At 40.8% G+C, this 22,746-nt stretch overlaps 1 protein-coding gene and 2 long non-coding RNA genes across 3 annotated transcripts in view; 2 read left to right on the forward strand and 1 right to left on the reverse strand.

Moving 5' to 3' along the window:
* CDH1 (cadherin 1) overlaps positions 1–21,458 on the reverse strand; it is a 64,427-nt gene extending 42,969 nt beyond the window's left edge. The window contains exons 1-2 of the mRNA XM_031950094.1: positions 21,218–21,458; positions 20,115–20,229 (exon numbers count right to left, since the gene is read on the reverse strand). Of these exons, the coding sequence (XP_031805954.1) occupies positions 20,115–20,229; positions 21,218–21,274 (172 nt within the window). The 5' untranslated portion in view covers positions 21,275–21,458. The remainder of the gene's footprint in view (positions 1–20,114; positions 20,230–21,217) is intronic.
* LOC111718699 lies at positions 5,960–13,010 on the forward strand. The gene is made up of 3 exons (XR_002769209.2): positions 5,960–6,519; positions 11,233–11,397; positions 12,477–13,010. It is a non-coding gene; the product is annotated as an uncharacterized LOC111718699 (long non-coding RNA).
* Positions 21,459–21,569: 111 nt separating the features above from the next.
* The window catches only part of LOC116421302, a 58,999-nt gene continuing 57,822 nt past the window's right edge, over positions 21,570–22,746 (forward strand). Inside the window, exon 1 of the long non-coding RNA XR_004231615.1 lies at positions 21,570–21,718. This is a non-coding gene — a long non-coding RNA (uncharacterized LOC116421302). The remainder of the gene's footprint in view (positions 21,719–22,746) is intronic.

Here is a 22,746-nt window from a genome sequence, read left to right on the forward strand (position 1 = left end):
CACATGTCTAAATTGGATGTCACTGATCATGGGATTCATTCTGCCCATAACTCCTGGTCAGTTTTTTGTCCTCCGCACATCCCCTTCCCTCTCATACCCCTTGCTTTTCTCTACCTTTTCATTCTCAGCACAAAAGAAGCCAAAGTGGGTGTCATATTCCAAATAGGAGTTGTTTGTTGTCTGAGACAGATAACCACTTGGCATCTCATTATGTTTCAGTTGCAGCTGGATGGACTGAATTGCTGACAGTGCAGTTAGTATGTTGACACTTGACAAGGCCCATTTATACAAGGCCTTTGGGGAATTTAAATAGCACAGGAAGCTCCCTACAAGAGCTTTATGTAAATAAAATCAGCTAAACACCTTGGAAATGCTAGGGTGTTTGCTCCCATGTTTTATCCGGACAAAACAGGTTTTCTGGTTCACTAGGGAGATACCAGAAACCTTAATTAGTCTAAGCCAGAGTTCCCCCACCCTTTTTTTAAAGTGTTAACACCCAAGAGTATCTCAGGATGCTTAGAATAAAGTGGCTAAAGGGGCCAGAAACAAAGATTTCTGCCAAGAAAATCAATTTCAGGGGAGAATTATGCATTAACTAAATGCAAAGACAGTCATGCTGTGGGATGAAGCAACCAGCTAGCTATCACTGCCAGATTTAAATACTTTCTTCTCTCATTCTTAATGCCTGAATTCTGCTTAGTGGGCAGTGGACAGAAGTTACTATCTATCAAGAGTCAGGGGAGGTTAGGACCTATGGAACTTCAGGTACTCTCTTAAAAACACCCTTTTAAGCCATTAGACAAAGATCATTGAGAAGCCACAATTTTGATTATATAATACATCAGTTATCTTTAAGTGTCCATTTTCTTCTGGAGTCAGGCGGCTGTGGTTCCCAGAATGCTTCTGGTTTATGGGAAAACTGAATGTCGACCAAGGTCATTCACACCAGGCTGTTCCACTAAGAGTCACTAGGGAATGTTTTGCAGAGCTCAAGAAAGGAGCCCCATTAGTCCAGAAAAATATTGGACTATTTTCTAATTGTTAAAGTATACACAAAGAGTAATTTACAGAGAATTTTTTTAAATGCTAAAAATAGAGTTTAATGCTGGAGAGAATCTTGGAGTCGCCTATTCCATCCCCCCCCCCCCCCCCCCCCCCCCCCCCCATTCCCATTTCTCAGATGAGGAAACTGAATTTAAGAGAACTGGCCCACAGGTAGTTATATAGCAGAGCCAGGATTTCCCATTATATGCAACTCCTCCCCCTTTTAATCTTGGCCAGTGATTTCTTTCTTTCTTTCTTTCTTTTTTTTTTTTTAAAGCACTTCCCTGGCTGTAAAATTATAATGACCAGGGCTGGCTCAAAAGAAGATATGAAAAAATATTCCTTCGTTCCTTTGCAAAGATGGGGGAACTATTAGCATGAAATACTGTTCTCCATCACCCCTACACCCCAGTCCTATTATTTTTAATTCTTTGTTATAGAGAATGACTTAGGGACTTATTTTCTAAGAGGAACAAGATACCAATAAAGCTTTAAAAAAATACTTTTCTTACACAACTAGTAGAGAATAACAGTATAAAGAAAACATACATGCAATCTTTTTTTTAGGGTATCCATGAACTTTTTTAGGGATTAGCTTTTAGGGGTCAGTCCATGAATTTAAGATGAATAAAAAACTACATCCTTACTTTCACTAACCTTTGATTTCCTTTGTAATCCTGTGTCATTTATTTTGTGCATTTAAAAACATGGTTCTGAGAAAGACTCCAAGAGCTTTCCTAGTAATGGTTGCAGAACCATTACTAACCTGTACTCTGACCAGAAGGAATCCCACATGAACTCCCAGGTGGCCACAACCCAAATCACTGCCTTTTGAAGGCAGCAGGGCAACTGCCATGCGTCAGATCTTCACACCAGCCCTGCTTTATTAAAGGGGAGAGAAATGTGACATGGCTCCACCAATTAAGGTTCCTAATTACACACTTGGGTTGAGTGTGCATGACTCTGCATCCCCACATCTTCCACAAATAAAAGGTCCGTGTACTTATAAATGCCCATATTAATATGAAATGCCATAACAGATTCAGTAATCTCACTGATGCCTCATAGATTTGAACATGAATTAGGGAAACAGAGATGAGAGAGATGGGGTAGCTAATTAAAAGGTAGAGAGATGCTGCCATGTTTTAAACAGACTGGGAGGCTCTTGCCAAAAAGAGCAAAATGGCCAGGCACACCTCCCTGAGGACAGACAGGTAGTAGAGTGTCAAGAACACTGGATCTGGCTCTGGAGCACCTGAGTTCAAAGCACCTCTGCTACTTCCCACCACGGTGGGTTTTATTGTCCTCATGTACAAAATTGGGGGAATAAGACTAAATAAATAAACTATAGCTATGGAAACTTCCAGTTCTAAATTCTATGACTATGCCCTTCAATCCATGGTCCAGGCCGATTTTTGGGAAAATATGCATTGGACAGAAGAGACAGAATCTATCCTAGAAATGCCAGAAGTCCCATCTGTTGACAAATTTAATATGATGCACTTTGGTGGCACAGTGGAAAAACACTGTGAGTGCATACAGTCAAGAAGACCAAAGTTTGAATCCTGCTTTGGGTCCTTATAAACAGTGTCACTTCATTAACCTCTCTCAGCCTTAGTTTCCTTGTCTGTAAAATGGGCTAATAGCAAAAGCACCAACCTTAAAGGACTGTCAATTTACAAACCTTATAGAGCTGTGAGTGAACATATATCCATATATACTATGTTATATGAGGGGATAGCCAGGTGGCACAGTGGATAGAGTACTGAAGTGGATACAGCACTCACTAGTCACAAATCCAGCCTGATACTTATATGTGTCCCTAAGCAAGTCACCTAACCCAGTTTGTCTTAGTTTCCCCATCTGTAAAATGAACTAGAGAAGGAAATGGTAAACCACGCCAGTATATTTGCCAAGAAAACCCCAAATGAAGTCCCAAAGTCGAACACACTAAAACAACTCAACCTGTTATAATGAGGCACAAAAGGAGCCTGAAGGAGGTATGAAATAATATTGGACTTTTTCTGTCACCAAAATCGAGGAGAATACAGTTATTCAACAAAAACAAAAATAAACTAACATTAGAAGCCATCAATCATTGTTATAGGTCATGGTGAAGACGAGTACTTTAAACTCTTTTGGGGATGGTTCATGAGCTCCCTTATAAGGACTCTGAATCCCTTCTCAAACTCATGTTTTTAAATGCACAAAATAAGTTACAAAAGAATTACAAAAGAAATCAACTATGATGAAAAAGTTATCTAAATAATAAAAACAAAAACTGCTGACATAGACAATGAGAGTTATCAGACCAGATTACAGTGGGCTGTTTTGGGCTGACATTACTGAAGCCCATTCACTTGAATATTTGGGCTAAAAAGAAACCAAATATTACTTAAAGCATAGATGTATTATTAGATCAGGGTATCAGTGAAAGAATAGGACCTGCTGAGGTCAGGGTGTTAGAGGTATAAGCTAATTTGTATTAATTATCCTTCTTCCTTCCTTTGGCATCCATGAAGGTACACACACAGACAACACAACACACATTTATTTTAAAATCCTATATCACAATTCTTTCCTCCAAAGTTCCACTGATGTATGGGGAAGGGACTCTGTTTCCTAGAAGAATATATATTGGATGAGCAGAAAACCTGTAGGCTAGCCGAGACCAACCAGCCAATCAAAGTTCTCCCAAACCCACCCTCCCACCCCCCAATAGGGGACCACATGATAATTTGAATAAGGACAGTTCTTAAAAGACCCTATCTCCTAAGCCACTGAGGCAAAGTATCTACATTGCTAGGAGGGGCATATCCAAAATGAGCAGAATGAGGAAGAAAAATGTTTTTAAAAAGAAAAAATAGCTGCTTAATAAAATGAAACCAGGCATAGGATTTATTATTGTATCCTCTTCAACTTTCACAAACCACAAAGACCCTCCCCCTACATTTTACATTCAAATCCAATTTCCCTTTACTAGTAGTAAAGAGATACTTTATATGATCACAGGAATGAGTCAGCAATAGGTTTCTGTTTTAGCCACTTCACAGTTCCCAAGCTCCATCCTTTCATTAGTTAATGGTGAGTCATTTCACTATTGTTGGAGAAAGATCTCTCCACCTTCCCTTATTCACCCACCTGAGGGGGTTTTGAGCAGATTCTTATCAGTTACAAAGGTCAGACTCGGGCTAGGTGTTCAATATTTTTAATCCAAATCTTTTATGTTATGAGACTATGGCTTATGGAACGTCAAAGTAGAGTCTGACATCTTTATGTCATGGTCCTCTTGGGCAACAATCCAATGAAGTTTATGGATCTATTCTTAGAATCATGTTTTTAAATGTATAAAACAAAATCCATAGAATTATAAAGGAAACAATGTATTATAATTCTAATTTTGCACCCCCCCTCCAAGCCAAGTAGATCAGAAGTTGAAATTAAACAGGTAGAATTATTACTGTAAATGAACTGCACTCCAAATCTTAAAATCTCTAGCTTCCTTCAAGGTTCAGCACAACCCCCATCTCCTCCAATATAACTGATTGGTTATATATTTGTCTTTTCTTCTAGACGGTTATGTGTTATGGGCCCAGATGAAGGTGAGATCATTGAGAGAAAAAGCTGTGTTTGCACCCCCACCCCACCCCAGTTCCTTGGTAAAGTGCCAGCTGTTGCTAAATGCTCATTGACTGATTAAAAGAAAATTGTTCTTAGCAAGAAAGCTAAGGAAGTCTTCGGGTTCATGACTAAATAAATGTCACATCCCAGATGAAGTCTGGCTTTATCTCTAAAATGCTTTATACATCTTTTGAACTCTAGATGATTTAAATTTTAATGTCAAATCCATATATTCGTTTCCACAAGCATTCAGTGAAACTTTATTCTTTATTCTTCTAAGCAAATGTTTCATAGAAGGCAGAATCCCCTTCTGGACAAAGGAAAATCTCTTAAGAGTTTTAATATGTCCACTGTGAAAATGAAATTGTATATACAACTCCATTATCTTCTTATGCAGACTTCTTGCCACCTAAATCTTCCTGAACCCAGTAACCTGCTGTCTGTGGATTTATGTAATACCCAACAGAGAAAACAAACTAATCTGAATACTAGCCTCAAAAAAACCCAAATAAATTAGTTTGTGAACTCAAACAAAACCTCTCCAATTCCTAAATTCAAATAAGAATATGCTCAGTCATCAATTATTTTGGATCACCTAAAACACTTTATCTCTTGGGCTGGGTTTCCTTAAATGTTCGAGAAATAATCACCATGCTCATGGGAGTTTGCTCTAGTCAGTCCAGAAGCAGTCCTTTTTAAGTCCCATATTCCATGATGCACTTAAGACAGGCACAAGAAACCTCCAAGTTCTCAATGAGTCAGTCACAATAATGTCGCTCTGCTCTTTTGTTGCAGTAAGTTCTCAATGATTCAGTCGGACAATGTTGCTGTGATCTTTTGTTGCTGAGTTCTCAAAGATTCAGTCAGAACAATGTTGCTCTCATCTTTTGTGGAAGTTTAAGTTCTCAATGATTCAGTCAATGTTGCTCTGATCTTTTGTTGCTATGAGTTCTCAAAGATTCAGTCAGTTGCCGTGATCTCGTTGCTATTTGTCTATCATTTCAGTGTCTTTGGGACCCTATTTGGGGTGTTCTTGGAAAACATTGGAGTTATTTACCATTTCCTTTTCCAGCTCGTTGTACAGATGAGGAAATTGAGACAAACAAGATTAAATAAATTGCCCGAGACCATATGGCTAGGGAGTGTCTGTCTAGAAGCTGGGCTTGAACTCGGCTCTTTTCCAGGTCAGGTTTTTCCTTTTATCACCCAGCTGCTCATAACTGCTCACTGCTATTCAAATAGACTTTTCATAACAGTGAGGTACTCTGATTATGTATGAGAGAGGAACCTTGGCAAAACTCTGGAATTCAAGTTGGAGGATCATAGGAACTGGGTCTAAAATAATATTGTCTTAGAGGTCATTCATCTGGTCAACTGATCCTTATAGATACAGTAGAAAGAGCGTTGGCTCAACAGTCAAAAGACCTGAATTCAAGTCCCACCTTGGATACTGCTTTGTAATATTGGTCACTTAATTTCTCTTAAGCCTCAGCTAATGAAGGATTAATGAAGAATTGGACAAGATGTCCCCTTCAGATTCTAGATCTATAATCCTGAAATCCTTGCTCAAGATATTGGAGTTTAGAGCAGCTAAAACCTCTGAATAATGATTAATCAGCTAATCAAAATGTCCAAGGACAACAGATGATCATGAGTCCCACAGTCCAAGTACATTGCAAGGTATGAGCTCATCCTGAAAGGCTGTCTTTCCTATTCCATCTTTTTTCTATACTATCCAGGACACCTTCTCTCCACTAAGAGGTGGGGAAGAGGACTGATCACATGATGGATATCCCCACCGAAAGTCTCACCTTCCTTATAGCAAACGGAGGATTAGACTGAACAAGATAAAATGTAAGTTTCTTTCAACTCTAATATTCTTAGCTGTTTGACTGATTGATTAGAGGCTGATCACTACAGAATGCCCCGAGAGGAGGAATAAGGAGCTTTTGGACAAATTCCCTAGTCTGAGGGGGGAGGGAAAGTTAAAAATAAAAAGCAAAGGTCAGACTATGGCAGTCCCCAAAACAAAAAACTCCCAATGCCTCCAAGATAAAAACAGACTCTTCTCTCTAATTTGACATTTCAAATTCCTGACAATCTAACTGCCAGTTACCCTATCTCTACCCCCAACCTCCTCCTTCAAACAATCTAAGTCCAAATCTCTTGGTTTATTTCCTGGTTCTCTATATAACAATCCATCTCTTGACCTTTTATAACTTTGTACATTCATGAAATGTATTTCCTCCTCACCTCCCAATAGACTCTGGACTTTCCCTGTCACTCTACCTTAGAAAAAACTTCCACCGATTGTTGGGCTCTTCCCAGAAGCTCCAACTTAAGACAAAGCGCCCAGGCTACCCCACCATGCTTTCCCCTGTGTGTGCCCATTGTCTCTCCACTCCCCTCCCCACCTTTATGTATAAGCTCCAGGAAAGCAAGAACAGTCTATTTCTGCTGATATTTGTATCCTCAACAGGGGAAATTAAGCGTTTACATAGTACTTATTACGTACCAGGTACTCTAAGCACTCTACAAATATTATCTTTTTTTGATCCTCAAAACAACCAGACAAGATTGTTTTTCAGTCATTCCTGACTCTTCATGATCCCATTTGAGGTTTTCTTGGCAAATATACTGCAGGGCTTGCCATTTCCTTCTCCGGATCATTTTACAGTATTATGAAGCCTGAAAGGGTCTAAGATCCAATTTGAACTTGGGGAGATGAGTCTTTCTGACTCTAGGTCCAGTGCTTCGATCCCCTTCACCTCCTAGCTGCTCCCAAGTTGGCATTTAGGTACTTAATTATTCAAGAGTCACACAAAGGAGTTTGGGAAAGAAAAGCACAAAAATGTGACCGTCCTAAACTAGGAGCTGAAAGAGAACTTTCTATGACTTCACCCATTTGTAGTTGAGGGCTCTGTAGCCCAGAAAAGCTTTAGGTCCACTTATAGAGAGCAAATCCAACATTGCCTCCACTGTATTTACTGGACCTGCAGCTGTCCAAGGAGCAACACTCTTCCAAAGCAAGCAAGTCGAACTTAGGACGTTTCTCCTTGGCGCCTCCCTCACAGCTCTATGCAAGACATCAAAAGGAAGTCTCTGCAACTCAACAGCAATCCCAAGGCCTTTCTCTTCATGTTTCAGGTTTTTCCAGAGACAGAATGAGCTCCTTCATTTCTGATGCTGCTAAGCTCCACCCTGGGGGGAGGGGTCCCTCAAACCTGCTTCTCCAGAATGCCTGGTTTGATAGGAAAATGCATCCCAAGCTTAGCCATGGAAAGCTGCAGTTCCATCATCAGCCAAGAACCTTACAAAACCCCAGAGAAAATTTTAGCTTCTCCAAACACCCTTCCTATCAACACGGCCCCACCTGGGCCAGTTTCCCAGCTTTCCCTGTTTCATAACAGGCAACCCTAAAAACCCAGGGTTATCAAATTTTGAGTTGACAAGGCCCTCCACCCTAGCATTTTTTCCTCCCAAATAAACTCCGCCCTTCTTTGAGGGCTTTCTCTGCAAGAAAGCCTTTTCTAATTCTTTTGGTCTTTTCCTCACCCCCCACTAACACTGAAAATCCTTATCTTCTAGACAATTAATCATTTCTTTTTTTATACAAGTGACTTCCTGGCTTTTCGAAGTCTCCAATACCTCCTTCAAGAATCATTCCTCCATCTCCAAAACATCCACATCTTAAGGGACCTAGACTCTTGGACCCCTAATAGCTCTTGTTTCTACACTTCTTTGATTCTCTTATAGCCTGCTATGTATTACAACTGTTGGATATATTTATGGCTCGTTTCTCCCTACTAGATAATAAATTCCTCAGGGGCAGAAACCGAGACTTATTTAAATGTAGTCTCCCTCCCTAGCACCTAACCCAGTGGATTCACAGTACAGGTTTCAAAAATTAGATCAATTTCCAATAAGCTCCTTGAGAATGGGAGCCACACAAATTCTCAGATCTCCTGATACTTGTCAAATAATGCAACAATTATATTTTCTATGCAGACCTTTGTCAGAGAAACTCAGGTTATGGAGAGGACAGAGTTAATAGTTACAGCAGACAGAATTCTTGAAAATGGGGGCCCATCTAATGATGATGGCAGTTTGCAATCTAGGGTTTAGAAAGCACTTCATTTATATTAATCTATTCACTCCTCATATAACTTGTGAGGTGGATGATATCCTCTAGATCTTTTTTTCAGCCCTTATTCAAGCATTTTTCAATCACGTCCAACTTTTCATGACCCCATTTGGGATTTTCTCGACAAAGACACTAGAGTGGTCTGCCATTTTCTTCTCTAGCTTATTTTATAAATGTGAAGGACAAAGGATGGAGTGATATGCACAACGTCACACAGTTAGAATGTGTCTGAGGCTAGATTTAAATTCAGGAAGTTAACTCTTCCCGACTATAAGCCCATACTCACTGTATCCCTCAGTTATTTTATGTATTTTCTCCCCTAGTTAGAGTGTGAATTCCTTAAGAAAGAGGGTACTTTTTCATTACAGGGATTCAGATTATCTGATTCCAAATCCAAGCCTTTAGCTACCTCAACTGGGGCCTGCTCCACTAATTTGTTCATCAGTGACATGGTATTGGCCCCCTTTTACCTTCTCGACTTCAGTTTCCTCCTTTTGGAAAGGCAATTGAACTGGATCTTTTCTAAGCACTATTTCTGACCCTCTAGGACCCATTATCAGTGGCAGATTCTGCTCCTGACCACTTTCCTAGGGTACAGACTACTCCAGAAATCAAGAGATATTTCTTATGAGAGCTTGGGCTTTGACAAGAAAGGAGGTAAAGGGAAGTCCTTCCCATTTCTTGGAATAGGAAGTCAGCAGTTGGGTAAAGAGGGCCAGGATGTTGCCAGTATGCTGGCACAGATCAGGAAGTTCTCTCCATGTAATTGGGGCACAACTCATTCTAGGGCTGCCTCAGGAATACAGCTCTGCTCTTTCTCTTCACAAATCCTTTCTGCTGCAATTTATAAATTGATAAATTTTCTTCCTTTCATTCTGTCCTCACCAGATCCATGTAATTTTCTTTTCTATACAGAGAGAAGCCCATTAATTGCCTCTTGGCTTTCTCTAATCCAGATTAATTTTGCTAGCTTTTTCTCCTTCAGTCTTATAGAAAGGGAGGAGGCAGCCTGAGAAGGAGAAAGTTCCAAGCCAGTGGATAATAATGAAAACAATCAAAAGGTTATTATCATTAATTATAATAATAACTAGCATTTATGTAGGCTTTGAGATTTGCAAAGTGCTTTACATATGCTAATATCATTTCATTCTCACAACTACCTCTGTGACATAGGTGCTATTATTATTCCCATTTTATAGAGGAGAAAAGCTGAGGCAAACAGAGGTTAAGTAACATGTTTAGTCTCAAACTAATAAGTGTCTGAGGCAGAAATTTTTTTTTAAGATCACGTCTTAACTCTGGTGCTTTGTCTCTTACCTCTTGCCACCCTGTTGCTTCTCATTAGGCACAACAGGTGAGTGTTTAGTGGCTGCCTTAGACTAACCCCATGTGAAATGAGGCAAGTATGCTGAGGCTCTTAGCCCAAGTTGAAAACTTTTATAGGAAAATTTTATCTGTGGTTCATCCACAATTCTGATCCACCACCTGAATCAATACCACAAGACAAAACCTTAGCACCAGAAATAGCACCCTGAGAAATATGTCTCACTTGCTAGGTAGAATTGTACTAAACTCCTTATGCCATCTTTTTATTTTGCAGCCTTACAGCACATAAGTCCACTTACAGTAGCCTTTGACTAATTAACAAATATTACTTCCTTAGAGGAATGACTCATATAGATAAAGAAATATCTTAAGTTTTTCCTTCAGCAGATACATAGTCTTCCCAATTCTCAGAGTTGGTTTACATAAGGGCACAGTGCTAGCCCCTCTGACAAATGGATGAGTTCTTCCTTGTCCCTATTCTGAGGCCAAATCAGCCTAGTAGCTAGTCACAACTTGAGCTGGCTGAACATGATTCTGAAGATAGTGTCAAGCATTATTATTTTTTTTTAATTTTAATTGTATATTATTTTTCCAATTACAAGTAAAGATGGTTTTCAACATTTACTTTTGTAAAATTTTAAGTTCCAATTTTTTTCTCATTCCATCTTTTAGTTTCCCCATAAAAATATCAGTATACAAACTGATACAGGTGTACAATTTTTAGCATATTTCCACATGAGTCATGTAAGGCAAGAAAAATCAGAACAAAAGGCAAAAACATAAACCAACAACAAAAGTTGAAAATAGTATGCTTAAGTTCATATTCAGTTTTCACAGTTCTGTCTCTGGATGCAGATGACATTTTCTATCCCAAGGTATTGCTTTGAAAATAGCATTTCCCACTTTTTAAAAAAACACATCACTCTATAAAACTTCAGAAAAGCCAGGGGGAGGAAAGGGGTGTTTTAACATAGACTTGAGCCTCAGGAATCTGAGGGGACAGCACAGACCTTAGGGCCCTAATCTACACGCCAATGAAGAAAGCAGCCATGGTAACAGACAGGTTATCAAATACGGTTGTGATTCACTTTCTCCAGAGGGTCCTATTTCTGACTGGGGAAGGATAATGTGGACCTGGAGCCAATCCCCTTGGAACTGAGTGGGATCAGGTTGGACAGTGGCACCTGTTCTTGTGAAAAGATGAGGTCACCAAGAGCTGATTCAATCTCTCGGCTACTAAAAAGGAGAGACAAGCCCATCAGGTATCAGTGACTCAATTGCTTTCCCTTCACCACCTGTCAATAATAAATGCTCAGTCACTATTATCTCAAATTTTAAGAGTAGTTTGCTTTTCTTTTAAACAGGAAATTCACAAATGATAAGGAAGTTAGATCATAGCTCAGAGTTCCCTTTCCTACCTACACACACCCCCACACATACACACAAACACACAACTATTTCTTGTTCTCCCTAAAACTAAGGAAATTAATCTGTGAGGCTGTCTAAAAAAGGAGTCCCTAAATATTCCCCAAAATCCAACTTTTGAGCTGGGAGACACAGAGTCTAGAATACTCCTATGAAAGCGTCAAAAGAAAGAGAAATAACTGTTAAAGAATACAGAAGTGGTTAAGAAAAAACAGCTTGAGGGTAGAAATCTCTTCCTGTCAGTCACATATGTGCCAAACACTACACTAAATACAAGAGACACCAAAAAAAGGAGACCAAAACATGGTTCCCACGATTAAGGAACATACAACTAATGGGGAAGTGACCATACAAAGTATATACAAACTAGATAAATACAAGAAAAATTGCAGATGGTAAAATGTTGAGATTTAACTTAGAAAGGGAGCAGCTAGGTGGTACAGTAGATAAGAGTTCCAGGCCTGGAGAAAGGAAAATAAGTTCAAACCTGGCTATAAATACCAACTGTGACTCTGGGCAAGTCATTTAACCCTATCTGCCTCAGTTTCCTCATCTCTAAAATGAGGAAATGGCAAACCACTCCAGTATCTTTGCCCAGAAAACAGCAAGTGGGATCATGAAGAATGGAGTATGATGAAATAATTCAGCAACAATAGAATTCATAGGATTCCTGGGTGCCAATACCAAGTGAGAAGTCATATTTTCTCCACACCAGCTGAGAACCCAGTAGTTTACTTAAGTTTAGGGAATCAGTAATTCACCAAGGCAGGAAAGCTTGATCAATTATAGTCACTTTCCTAACAGGGGACATTTGTGACACTTGAATCCACAAGGTATAGAGGTAGATTATGAGATCACAGAGTTAAAGCTGGAAGGAATCTTAGTGATCTCAGGATCTTCTAATCTCATTTTACAGGCCAGGGAACTGAGGCCCAGTGACCTTAACTGACTTTCCCATTGTCACCATGGAACTGAATGGAAGAACCAGAAACTGAATGAAGATCCTCCCAGCTCCAAATCCAGCACATGCTCACGCGAGATGCTCTCGTTTGCCAGCACTGTGGGCCATCAAGAGTTTATCTCTGGTGATGGACTGCCTATAATCTAAATCATTCCCTGAATCTCTTATTTTCTTAACAACTTTGTGAGGTGATACATTCAAATATTATCACCCCTAGTTTACAGGAGAAAAAACTGAGATCTAAAGAGATTTAAGTAATTTGGCGGCATAAACCTAGGCATCACCTTATTCCAAATCCAATGTTCCTCCCACTAGACCCCATACCCCCTCAGTTCATCAGTACTGGTACCAGATCAAAAACGATCCATCAAAAGTTTATTTAAGAGACACAAAAGGGATTTCGACTTCCAAGAGCATTCTCTGTTGTTTAGTCAATTTTTTTTTTCAGTTATGTCCGACTATTAAATCTTCACTTGGGGTTTTCTCAGAGTATTTTGTCCTTTCCTTCTCCAGTTCATTTAACCGATAAGAAAACTGAGGCAAACAGGATTAAATGATTTGCCCAGGGTCATACAGCTAGTAAGTGTCTAAGGCTGGATTTAAGCCCATCTGCTATGCTGCAAACTGTCTATTTCCACTTTATGGCCAATAAAAGAGTATTTTCCTTAGGAAATCAACAAAGCCGTTAAGCTCTTCAAGGTTGTCTTCAAATTCAGTCTTCTCCTGAAAGCCCCTTCAGGACACCTCCCTCTGGGTCTTATCAGCAGTACTTCCCAAGTCATCTTTTCAAGTACAAAATGTCTTATTGATCCAGTTGGAACCCCAACCCCGCCCCCAGGAACCTGCTTGCTTTTGTATCATATTTCTATGTCTGCACTGCCCGGCAGGGGATAAGGCCTTGAACACAGTAAGCAAACACTTGTGGGTTCATTAGAATTAAAGGAATTCTGGGTGGCATTTGGCTCAAAGTTGAAAAAGGAACAATAATACGATACAAGAACCAAAAGCAATGTACCAAATGATAGTGGTAACATTGTCAAGAATACCACTAACATAAAATATTTCCAAATTTGGCTTAGTTGCAATCACTAATATTGGTTCCAGAGAATTAAAGGAATAACATAAGAAGTGAGAAATTTCAAGTGGAAAATGATGCACAAAAGCAATTGCCTTTTCAGGATGGCTTTGCCCAAGTGTTTATTACAAGGGAAGATGCAATAGGGGGTTATAGTGGGAAAAGAATGTATGAGTTATTAGGGGAAAAATAAAACAAGAACATCAAAGTTTCTTTTGAGTTGTTAACTTCTATAAAGATTTTTTGCCAATGACAAAAACTGAAAGTTCCTAAAAAGGAAATTCTCAGGTAGAAGGAGCATTTTGATAAAATATTCCTTGAAGGGGTGGGGAGAGGAGAAAGAAGAAAAGACAGAGATAGAGGGAGAAACAGAGGCAGAGGGACAGGGGGACAGGGAGAAGAGGGAGGTAGCATAAGGTGATCGACCACCAGGTGCCATCTGCTTGATTCCCAACCTTCATAATCTAACTTCTCATCTGGTGCTTCCTTACTCAGACATGTGGAACACAAAGATGCCTCACCTGATCTTCACACCTGGGATGTAAATGAGGAGCTTTGTGCTGGGAACCGGAGACTGAGGGATTGAGTGAGATGGCATACAAAGAGCTCCACTTTAGCCGGATAACTCCTGGAGCATCACTCAGCACAGACATGGTTACAAGAATATACTACTCTGGCTGCAGCTTCTCCATCTTATAACAGCAAGGTGACCCTTTCCCAACAAAGTTCATTTTAAAAACATTTCCCTGAAGGGAGGCAAATTCCTCAGGGTAGTGGATTTAAGGAACCCCTACTTGTAGACAAGTCCCTTTTCCTCTAGATCTTCATTTTCTTTATCCACAAGAGGAAGGGATTAGATTAAATGATGGAAAAGTTCCTTCTGATCCTATGTCTAGGTATGCATGCCATAAAATAAAAGGTTAGTTTCAATGACGATGCCTTTATGGATCAATTTTCCAGAGGTGGGAGTAGTGGAAGAGGAAGAGTGTTGCAAGTTCCCACTCCAAAGTCTACCCTAAACTTAAATGCATTCAAAATTGAAGACGTACTTTAGCATTTTACGAGTTGTGCTAATTATTGCTTGCCACATTAGCCAATTATCTGACTATGTCCTGAGACATTGAGCAGTTTGAAACTTTACCAGTTTTTCTTTTTTTTAAAGAATATTTTGATTTTTTTCCCATTTATATGTAAAGACAATGAACAATTTTTTTAAATTTTTGAATTCCAAATTTTCTCCCTCCCTCAGATGAAAATTAACTCAGGAAAGGAGTTTAAGTATGGGTATGAGAATTTAGAATGGTATTCCCAAAAAGCCAAGAGTTCACATCCTTTTACCCAGAGTACTTAAGGAGGGTAAAGACAGTAAGACTCCATGTACTTAGAGCAATGCTCTTTGTGGCATTAAAACACTGGAAACCAAATGAGTGCCCATTAACATGGGTTGCACATACTAGCATGTAACTGGGATGGAATATCACCACCCCACAGCAAACTCTAAAGGGAAATTCCAGAGAAACATGGAAGACTTGTATGAACTGATTAGAATAATTGGAGCCAAGAACTACAAAAAGGTAGAGAAAAATTAAGTGTAAGTGCCTATAATGACCAATTCTGACCCTGGGGGAAAAAAGAGAAACTCTTTCCTCCTTTCAGTTGAAATGGGGTAAGAGAACTATGTTTGGAGAATGTTGTGTATGTTATCAGGTACAGTAACTATATTACTTAGTTTTATTTAATTATTTTTTTTAATTGAATATTCAAGCACATCCAGAAATATTCAGAAATAACTAGTTAAAAAGCCTCCAAAGTGGGCACAGGATATGCCTGCAATCCTTGCTACTGAAGGAAGCTGGTGAACTAAGTGAGCTTGGGAGTTCTGGGCTATAGCAAGATTAATTGATTGGATGTTCCCACGAAATCCCACAGTTTTCTCTTTCCTCTTCCTAGCAGGAGTGTGGAATACCTGATTTCCTAAAGGGAAAATACCCAATAGTAAGAGATCAGGGTAAAGCTTTCACGCTGGTTAGCAGTGGATTCAGACCCATCAGTAGCCCCACACTTCCAGCATGGGTGAGAAAACCTACCAGCTTCCCTGGCATCCTCCAATCTCAAGATCCTAAATCTCAAGAACAGGAATCCTTTCCCAATTTCTCTTGATTCTAGTGACTTCTCTCCACTGATCATTTTCAATTTACCCTATATATCGCTTCTATGAACACAGATGTTTGTGTATTGTTGCCTTCATTAGATTGTAAACTCCCCCAAGGGTAGGGAATATCTCTTGCTTTTCCTTGTATCCATAGTGCTTAGCAGTGCCTGGCACATAGTAGTTTGTTAATTCTTATAGATGAAATGAGATGCTAGTAAGATCTTTGTTGTGCAATGTCTCCAGAAATTGAGAGACCAACTAGAAAGATAGAAAGTAGTTGCCTGTTCCTCTCCCTCCCTCCCACTAGGCTTCATAATAATCTAATCTAATAACTTAATCTAAAACATGAACTTAAAAATAAAAGTCTACCTCCAACAGGCTGTACAAAATAGTTGGGGAGAAAAAAACAGATCATATTTAATTTTCTAATGAAAGGCATTCTGGTCTATGGTAGTGTTTGCAGAAGGATGTTTGCTTAACACACATGAGGAGTCCAATCAGGGAACTCGCCTAGCTTGTTTGATATTCAACTACTCAAGGAGAGAAATATAGCAAAGAAATGGAGTCCAAAGGAGTCCCTGCCTGGGGATTCTAGAGAATGAAAAAAATGACTCAAGTGGCTACCAATTCTTATGAATCCCAACCCTACAAAATCTCCTCATCCTACCTCTACTTACGCAATCTCGCCCTAATTCAGGCCCTTATGACTAGACCAAAACTGTCATGAGCCCCACATGAGCCTTGTAATTGAATGTGAGGGTCACAAAATTATGATGTATAATCAGCAAATGTTTGATGCATGTAGCTACTTTATATACCTATATATTTGAGGGTCATATGAACATTTCTCAGGCAAAGTAGAAATAGTTCAGGAAGCTGTGATCTAAACTATAATTGACATTGGCACCTCTCTTCAATTCACTGTCTACTTAACTGCCAAACTAGAAGACCCAGAGTTGACCATGTTACTCAACTCAAAAATGCCCCTATCTAGAACAAAATACAAACAGCTTGGCATTTAAAGCCCCCTCCCCCATTTTAATGCTCACCCCTACCTTTCCAGTACATACTCTGCTTGATTTAATTACTTTTCATTCCATCCAATGCAACATTCCATCTCTCATGCTAATGGTACACTCCTTCCTAATCCATATCTCTCAGGATCTATAACTTCCTTCTACACAAAGTCTTTGATCATCCTCTCTCCCCACCCCACTCCCCAGTTGTCAGAGCTTCCACTTGAAAAATTACAGAACCACAGAATTTCAGAGTTGGAAAAGACCCTAGGGCCATCAAATCCAAGCCATACTACAGCTAAACAACAACATAGCCAACAAGTGATAGTCTAGCCTTTTGTTTGAATGTCTCCAAAGAGAGGGAATCCCATTAATTTTTTCCTTACTTCAAGCCAAAATTTGCTTCTTAAAATATACTGTCTCTGCTTAAAAGTACACAATAGAATGTAAGACCCTCAGGGGCAGGGATTGCTTGTGTGTGATAGTGATTCACAGAGGATGCTTGCTGTCCCGATTTAGTATGATTTCAGTAGCCATTCCCCACCCTAAATAGTTTCCTAATCTATGTTCTGGAGACTCCTAAAGTCTAGATTTCTTAGGAGCAGCTCATTCTGTCATAGAGTCTGGCGACACATAAAGACTCATCTGTTAACAAATAGTCAATAAAGCAACAAGTATTTATGAAGCATTTAGAATGTTATATGCTAAGCCCTGAGTGTGAAGAAATGTTTGATTGTCACAACGTTGTGATGGGCAAGGAGTAAATTTGGATTTTAAAATGGAAAAGAGGACAAGCAACAATTTTCTCTTTAGGTGATTAAAAACTATCAATAATTTAAGTTGCTCTTTATCATTGCCCATTAGTTTTCTGATTGAAAGAACTAAGCCTAATTCCTTTACCAAAGAAAAAGGTATCTGGGAGACATTGCTATCCTTTGCATAAGTTTACAATTTGGGAGATATAAGAACATTAGGGAGGAGACATGCAAAATGTTCTGAAAACTAGGAAGGGAAAGGTAATGGAAAATGGTAGGGGATAATCCAAGACAGTTTCCTGAAAAAGGAAGCCTCTGAGATGGGCTTTAAGGGACAGGCAGAAAAATCAAAAGGCTAAGACAAAGAAAGTTTCTATAGCTGATCCCATGCGGGGAGTTGCAGGATACAAAAATAGGATACAGGATTTACTTTCTTAGATCATTTTAAATAGGATTAAGACATTGATTCTATCATCTTTCACTGATCTTTTGAAATTGAGAAAAATGGTGATAGAAGTGATGGAAGATGTATGGGATATCAGTAACTTCTCAGCAGGAAAACAAGGCAACAAAAATTCAAAGCTGCCTCCTAACCCCCCAAAAAGAATTTTTTCTATAAGACATGCAGGAATAATAAAGAAATTCAGGAAAGATTAAAAATAGTGAGGGGGGAAAGACGTTAAGCCCAATCATTTCACAAATTGCAACTTTCCTATGTTATGGCTTTTCTTTATGTGTGATCTTGCCCCATTGGAATGTAATGTAAGCTCTTAGAGGGGACTGTCCAGATTCGCTTATATTTGTATCTCCAAAAGAAGTTAAGTCATTTCCAGATTTAAATCCATAAAGGAAGGGCCTTAAGTCTTCACTATCAACAGGAATGATAATGCTCTGTTGTATTTCTAAATAGCAAAGAAACATCTTCAGCAAAAATGTAAGGAGGCTGCAAAGAGTTGGGGGATAAGGGGGTACAATTTCCCTTTGTGTCTATTTTTTCCCTCAATATTCTATAGTTTGCTTCTTCAAATGAATTATTTTGTCTAATTTCATAAAGTAAGCAGTTAGCAATTAAATTGGTATAAAAATACCAATTTAGATTTTTCTGGCCCAAACATGAACAAGGAATATTCCCTTTCATTCTTTATTATGTTACATTGTTTCCATTTCCCTCACTGAAATCTTTCATGTCCTTCAGAATCTGACTTGTTTTACCTCCAACAATTCAATCTTTGACTAGTCCAGGCCGCTGGCAAATACTTATTACACTCCCTAATATATATATATATACACACACACTTTACTAAGAGAAATACTTCAATTCTTCAAATTTTCCTAAGGGCTACAGAATTAGTTGTGTAAAGCCTTTCTTCAACTATCCTCCTAGCCTTTCAATTTCCAATATTTATGCAACCATATGAAATGGAAAGAAAGCTAACAGTGGAAAGTGACCTGGGCCTTAAGAGTTCAAGTAGATCAGCTACTGATCTACTTTACTGATGAAATCCCAAGTGCAGCCAATATTTTATATATACTATAATAGACTCACATACATATTTCCTAAGAGTTAAGGTCCCTGTGTTCATGCAATTTAGTGTAGGAACTCTTTTCCTCGGAATTCCTGCTGTATCACCAAATTGAATTATTAAATTGTATTTGTTTCATAATAATTCACATTTGGCCTTCCCAATTTGATTGCACACTAAAAGCAAGGACAAAGAACGGGTGTTTGAGGTAGATTATGAGTTCAAATTATGGACTTCAAATCTAGTGCTTTAGGGTAGATTTTAGCACTCTCAGTGTGACCAAGGGTCAGCCTCCAGGCAACTGTCTAAAACGAAGTTACAGTAAAATTGCTCAGAGAGGGGGTGTGTGGAGTTTCAACACAATCAGATCCCCCCCCCCCCCTTTTTAAAGGCAAACACTGGAGAAAACTAAAGTGAAACATCAGCTCTCACGGTGTTGTCAACTGTCACATTGAAACTGGAAGAAACCATATTTCAATCATTTAGCCAATGAATAATATTCCAAACTTCCCCCTCAGTTGACCAACAAGAGGAGAAACTCAAACATTATTCTGATAGCACTGTGATAAACCCAAGAAATGACCTTCACTCACATACTTTTCCTCTGAGTCAGTCATCAGGTGTTTTTATTTTTTAATCTACTACCTATAGGAATATTATCAGTTCCCTTTTTATCCCTAAATAGAAAAAAAAAACCCACAATAATTTGCAAAGATGGGGGAAGGGAAGAAGCTCTAAAATAATGTAAGACTTAGATTTAGGTTCTAAACAAGATAATGGAACAAAAAATGTAGAAATCTTGCCAAGTTCAATTGATGTATTGGAGCGGGGATAATTTCCAAAGAGAAAAGGGATTCTTTTACACACGAGTTAATTTGAACCCCAGGGAACTAGCATAAAGGTTAATTTCATCTAATCCTATGCAAAACAGGAGGGGGCCAGTCCTTTCCCTGCCCCCGCTCCCGTCCCCCAATTCACTAGCAGATCACTTTCTAGGTCTACGATTCTCCACCCACTCCCCCGGGCTGGGCACCGGAACAGCAGCCGCCCCGCCTCCCCACGGGCCTCTTACCTTGGCCCAGGATTCGGCCTCGCTCCAGGTATGCCCGGGACACCTCGAAGGTATAACTTTCGGAGGCGAAGCCCGAACGGCAAAGCCCAGCGTCCTCGCAACGCCATAACGACACCTGAGAGGGGAGAAGGGGGGTTTGGGGTGATTGGGAGCTGGAGGGAATTACCTTCCTCCCCCGCACCGAAACCTGCCAGCCTCGCCCCAAAGGGGGTGGGGGTGAAGACGGCCTGGTCCTGGGTCCTACCCTCCCTCCCCACCCGAAAACCGCACCGGCCGCAGCTTCCAGGGGACTCAAAGAGTTTTGCAGAGGAGAGAGGCGGACCATTCGGTCCAACCTAGACCCGCCATCCTTCCCAAACCAAAGCGGCGTGACTCTCCCCCTCCGCAACCTGAACTCATCCGGCCAGGACCCCTGGGTCACCGACTCCATCACCGTCCTCCATCAACCCCCACCAAACATCCACAGGATCCCTAACTCTCATGTAGAAGATTCCCAACCTGCCCCCATCTCACCCCCCAGAAATGCCCCCTCCAGTCACAGACCCCAACAACCTGGAATACGCTAGAGATTTCCCCTCCCCCACACACACTGGCTGTCCCCAGGCTCATCTCCCAGTCCAGACTCACTCCACCCCTACTTACAGTGTGACCTCAGGGTCAGCTCAGATTGCTCTCCTAAAACTTTGGATACTGCTTCCTCCCGACCCCCACCACCAGAAAAAGGAGGAGAACGAGGACTGAGGGAGGTTCCGGATCGGCGCTAACACCCCAAAGCCGAATTTCCCTCCTTGCCCCTTCGGGGGGCACGGCGCGAACTCGAGGGCGGAATGAGAGCCGGCTATACCCCTCGAAAGCCAAACTTCAGTTCCCGAGAGGTCCTGGGTGCCGGAGTTAACTCGGTGACCCGTGGGAACGAAGGGGAGGTGAAGGGAAAGATCAGAGAAAGAAATGGGCTTGGGCTCCAGGAGGGGTAAGGGGCGCGGGGTGGGAGAGAGAGGCTGGGGATAATCCAAGTTCTCTCCAGGGGAAGGCTCAGTTTCTCCCTACACCTCTCCTTTATCCGCCAGGGAAGTGCCCATTCCCCGCTCGCTCCGGGGCTTTACCTGCAGCAGCAGGAGAAGAGAGACAAGGCTGAGAGACCAGTTCCGATTAGTGCCCATGGTGCTTCGGGGGTGCGGCCGCAGCTGGGGCTGTAACGGGGCTGCGGCCCGAGCGGTGCAGGTGTCCGAATCAAAGGTTCCCAGTCACTCCCAAGGGTTCTAATACTGCGGCAGCAAGCCAGCGGCCAGCCAGGTGAGTCCCGAGGGACCCGCCCCCCGGAGCTGCTGATTGGTCCGCACGCACACCTGCGCCGGGTGGAGCCAATGAGCCCGTCGGGATGGCCTGGCCTCGCCCAGCCTGGAGCTCTCTCTCCTCCCCTGTGCTGGAGTTCCGAGACTGGACTTGGGGCTGTTTACCCACCCGGAGCAACTTAATCACTCCCCTTTGCAGCCCTCAGAGCAGCGACTTCCCATCTCTGGGCCAAGTGAACTTCCGATCTTTCACCAGTTGTCTGCTACTTGCACCTAGGAGAGCCGGGGCAGCCCGCAACCGGACTCCGAGCGGTAGGTCATATGCTAATGAGAGGCAGTAGGGGGGAGCCGGCCGGGTGTAGGAGAGAATCTCATGGTCCCGGAGCCCTCCGTATCTTTTCCCTCCCCCTCTCCCCCCGCCCCGTATTATCTGCTAGAAACTAGAATTTAAGAAAAAAAATCCCAACACACTGGGAGAGCTCTGAGCCAGGGATCCCCTTCTACCCATGTAAGAAACTCGGGTATCTTGAGCTTTGGAGGAAATTTGTTTTGACCACCTTTTAAAGAATCGTAGATTCCGCATTAGGTGAATCCCACATGGTCCTCAGAAACCATCCCCTTTCTGAAACAGGAATTCCCTTCTCTGCATCCCTGAGAAGAGGTTTAAATGGTCAAAGTTTACTACTTCCCAGCTCCTCTTCGCCCCTTTCTCCCATCCTCATCCCCACTTTTCCTGCATCTTCTTGGGGCTTGTTACTAGTGTGTGACCTAAGTCTTGGTGGTACCTGGACTTCGGTTTGTTCCTCTCTAATATGAGAGAAACTGGACTAGATCCATGGTCTTCAACCTTTCTGCCTATGATGACCCCTTTTAAGTTTAAAAACATTTCCAGACCACTAGTGATTGTGGTAGTATTAATGGCAGATTATCAAGAAAATGACAAAAACTTTTTAAGCATTCATAACAACTTTAATGTTATTAGTAAAATAAATGTATTAAAAAGCTTTGCAACATCGTCTACATACCTCCAAAAAGCTGCATATTATTAGTTGGAGTGAAATTTAAAAATCCAAATGATGATGTTTGTTAGACAAATTGGCCAAGTGGATTAATTGGAGTCAAGCCAACAAGTGTTTATTAAGCATTTATTATGCACCGGTCACTTTGATGACAATTGGGAATACAAATGGGAAAAGACTGAGAGCTAGGGCTCTGGAAACACAGTAAAAATAAATAGAAGCAAAAAAAGAAAGTCCTTGTTCCCTTAGCAGCTTACATTCTAACAGAAGGAAGACCTCACCTACAAGAAAGCTAAAAGCTGTTAGATGGGGGAAAGAAAA

This window comes from Sarcophilus harrisii, chromosome 2 (genome assembly GCF_902635505.1).
Source record: "Sarcophilus harrisii chromosome 2, mSarHar1.11, whole genome shotgun sequence".
NCBI classification, from domain to species: domain Eukaryota; kingdom Metazoa; phylum Chordata; class Mammalia; order Dasyuromorphia; family Dasyuridae; genus Sarcophilus; species Sarcophilus harrisii.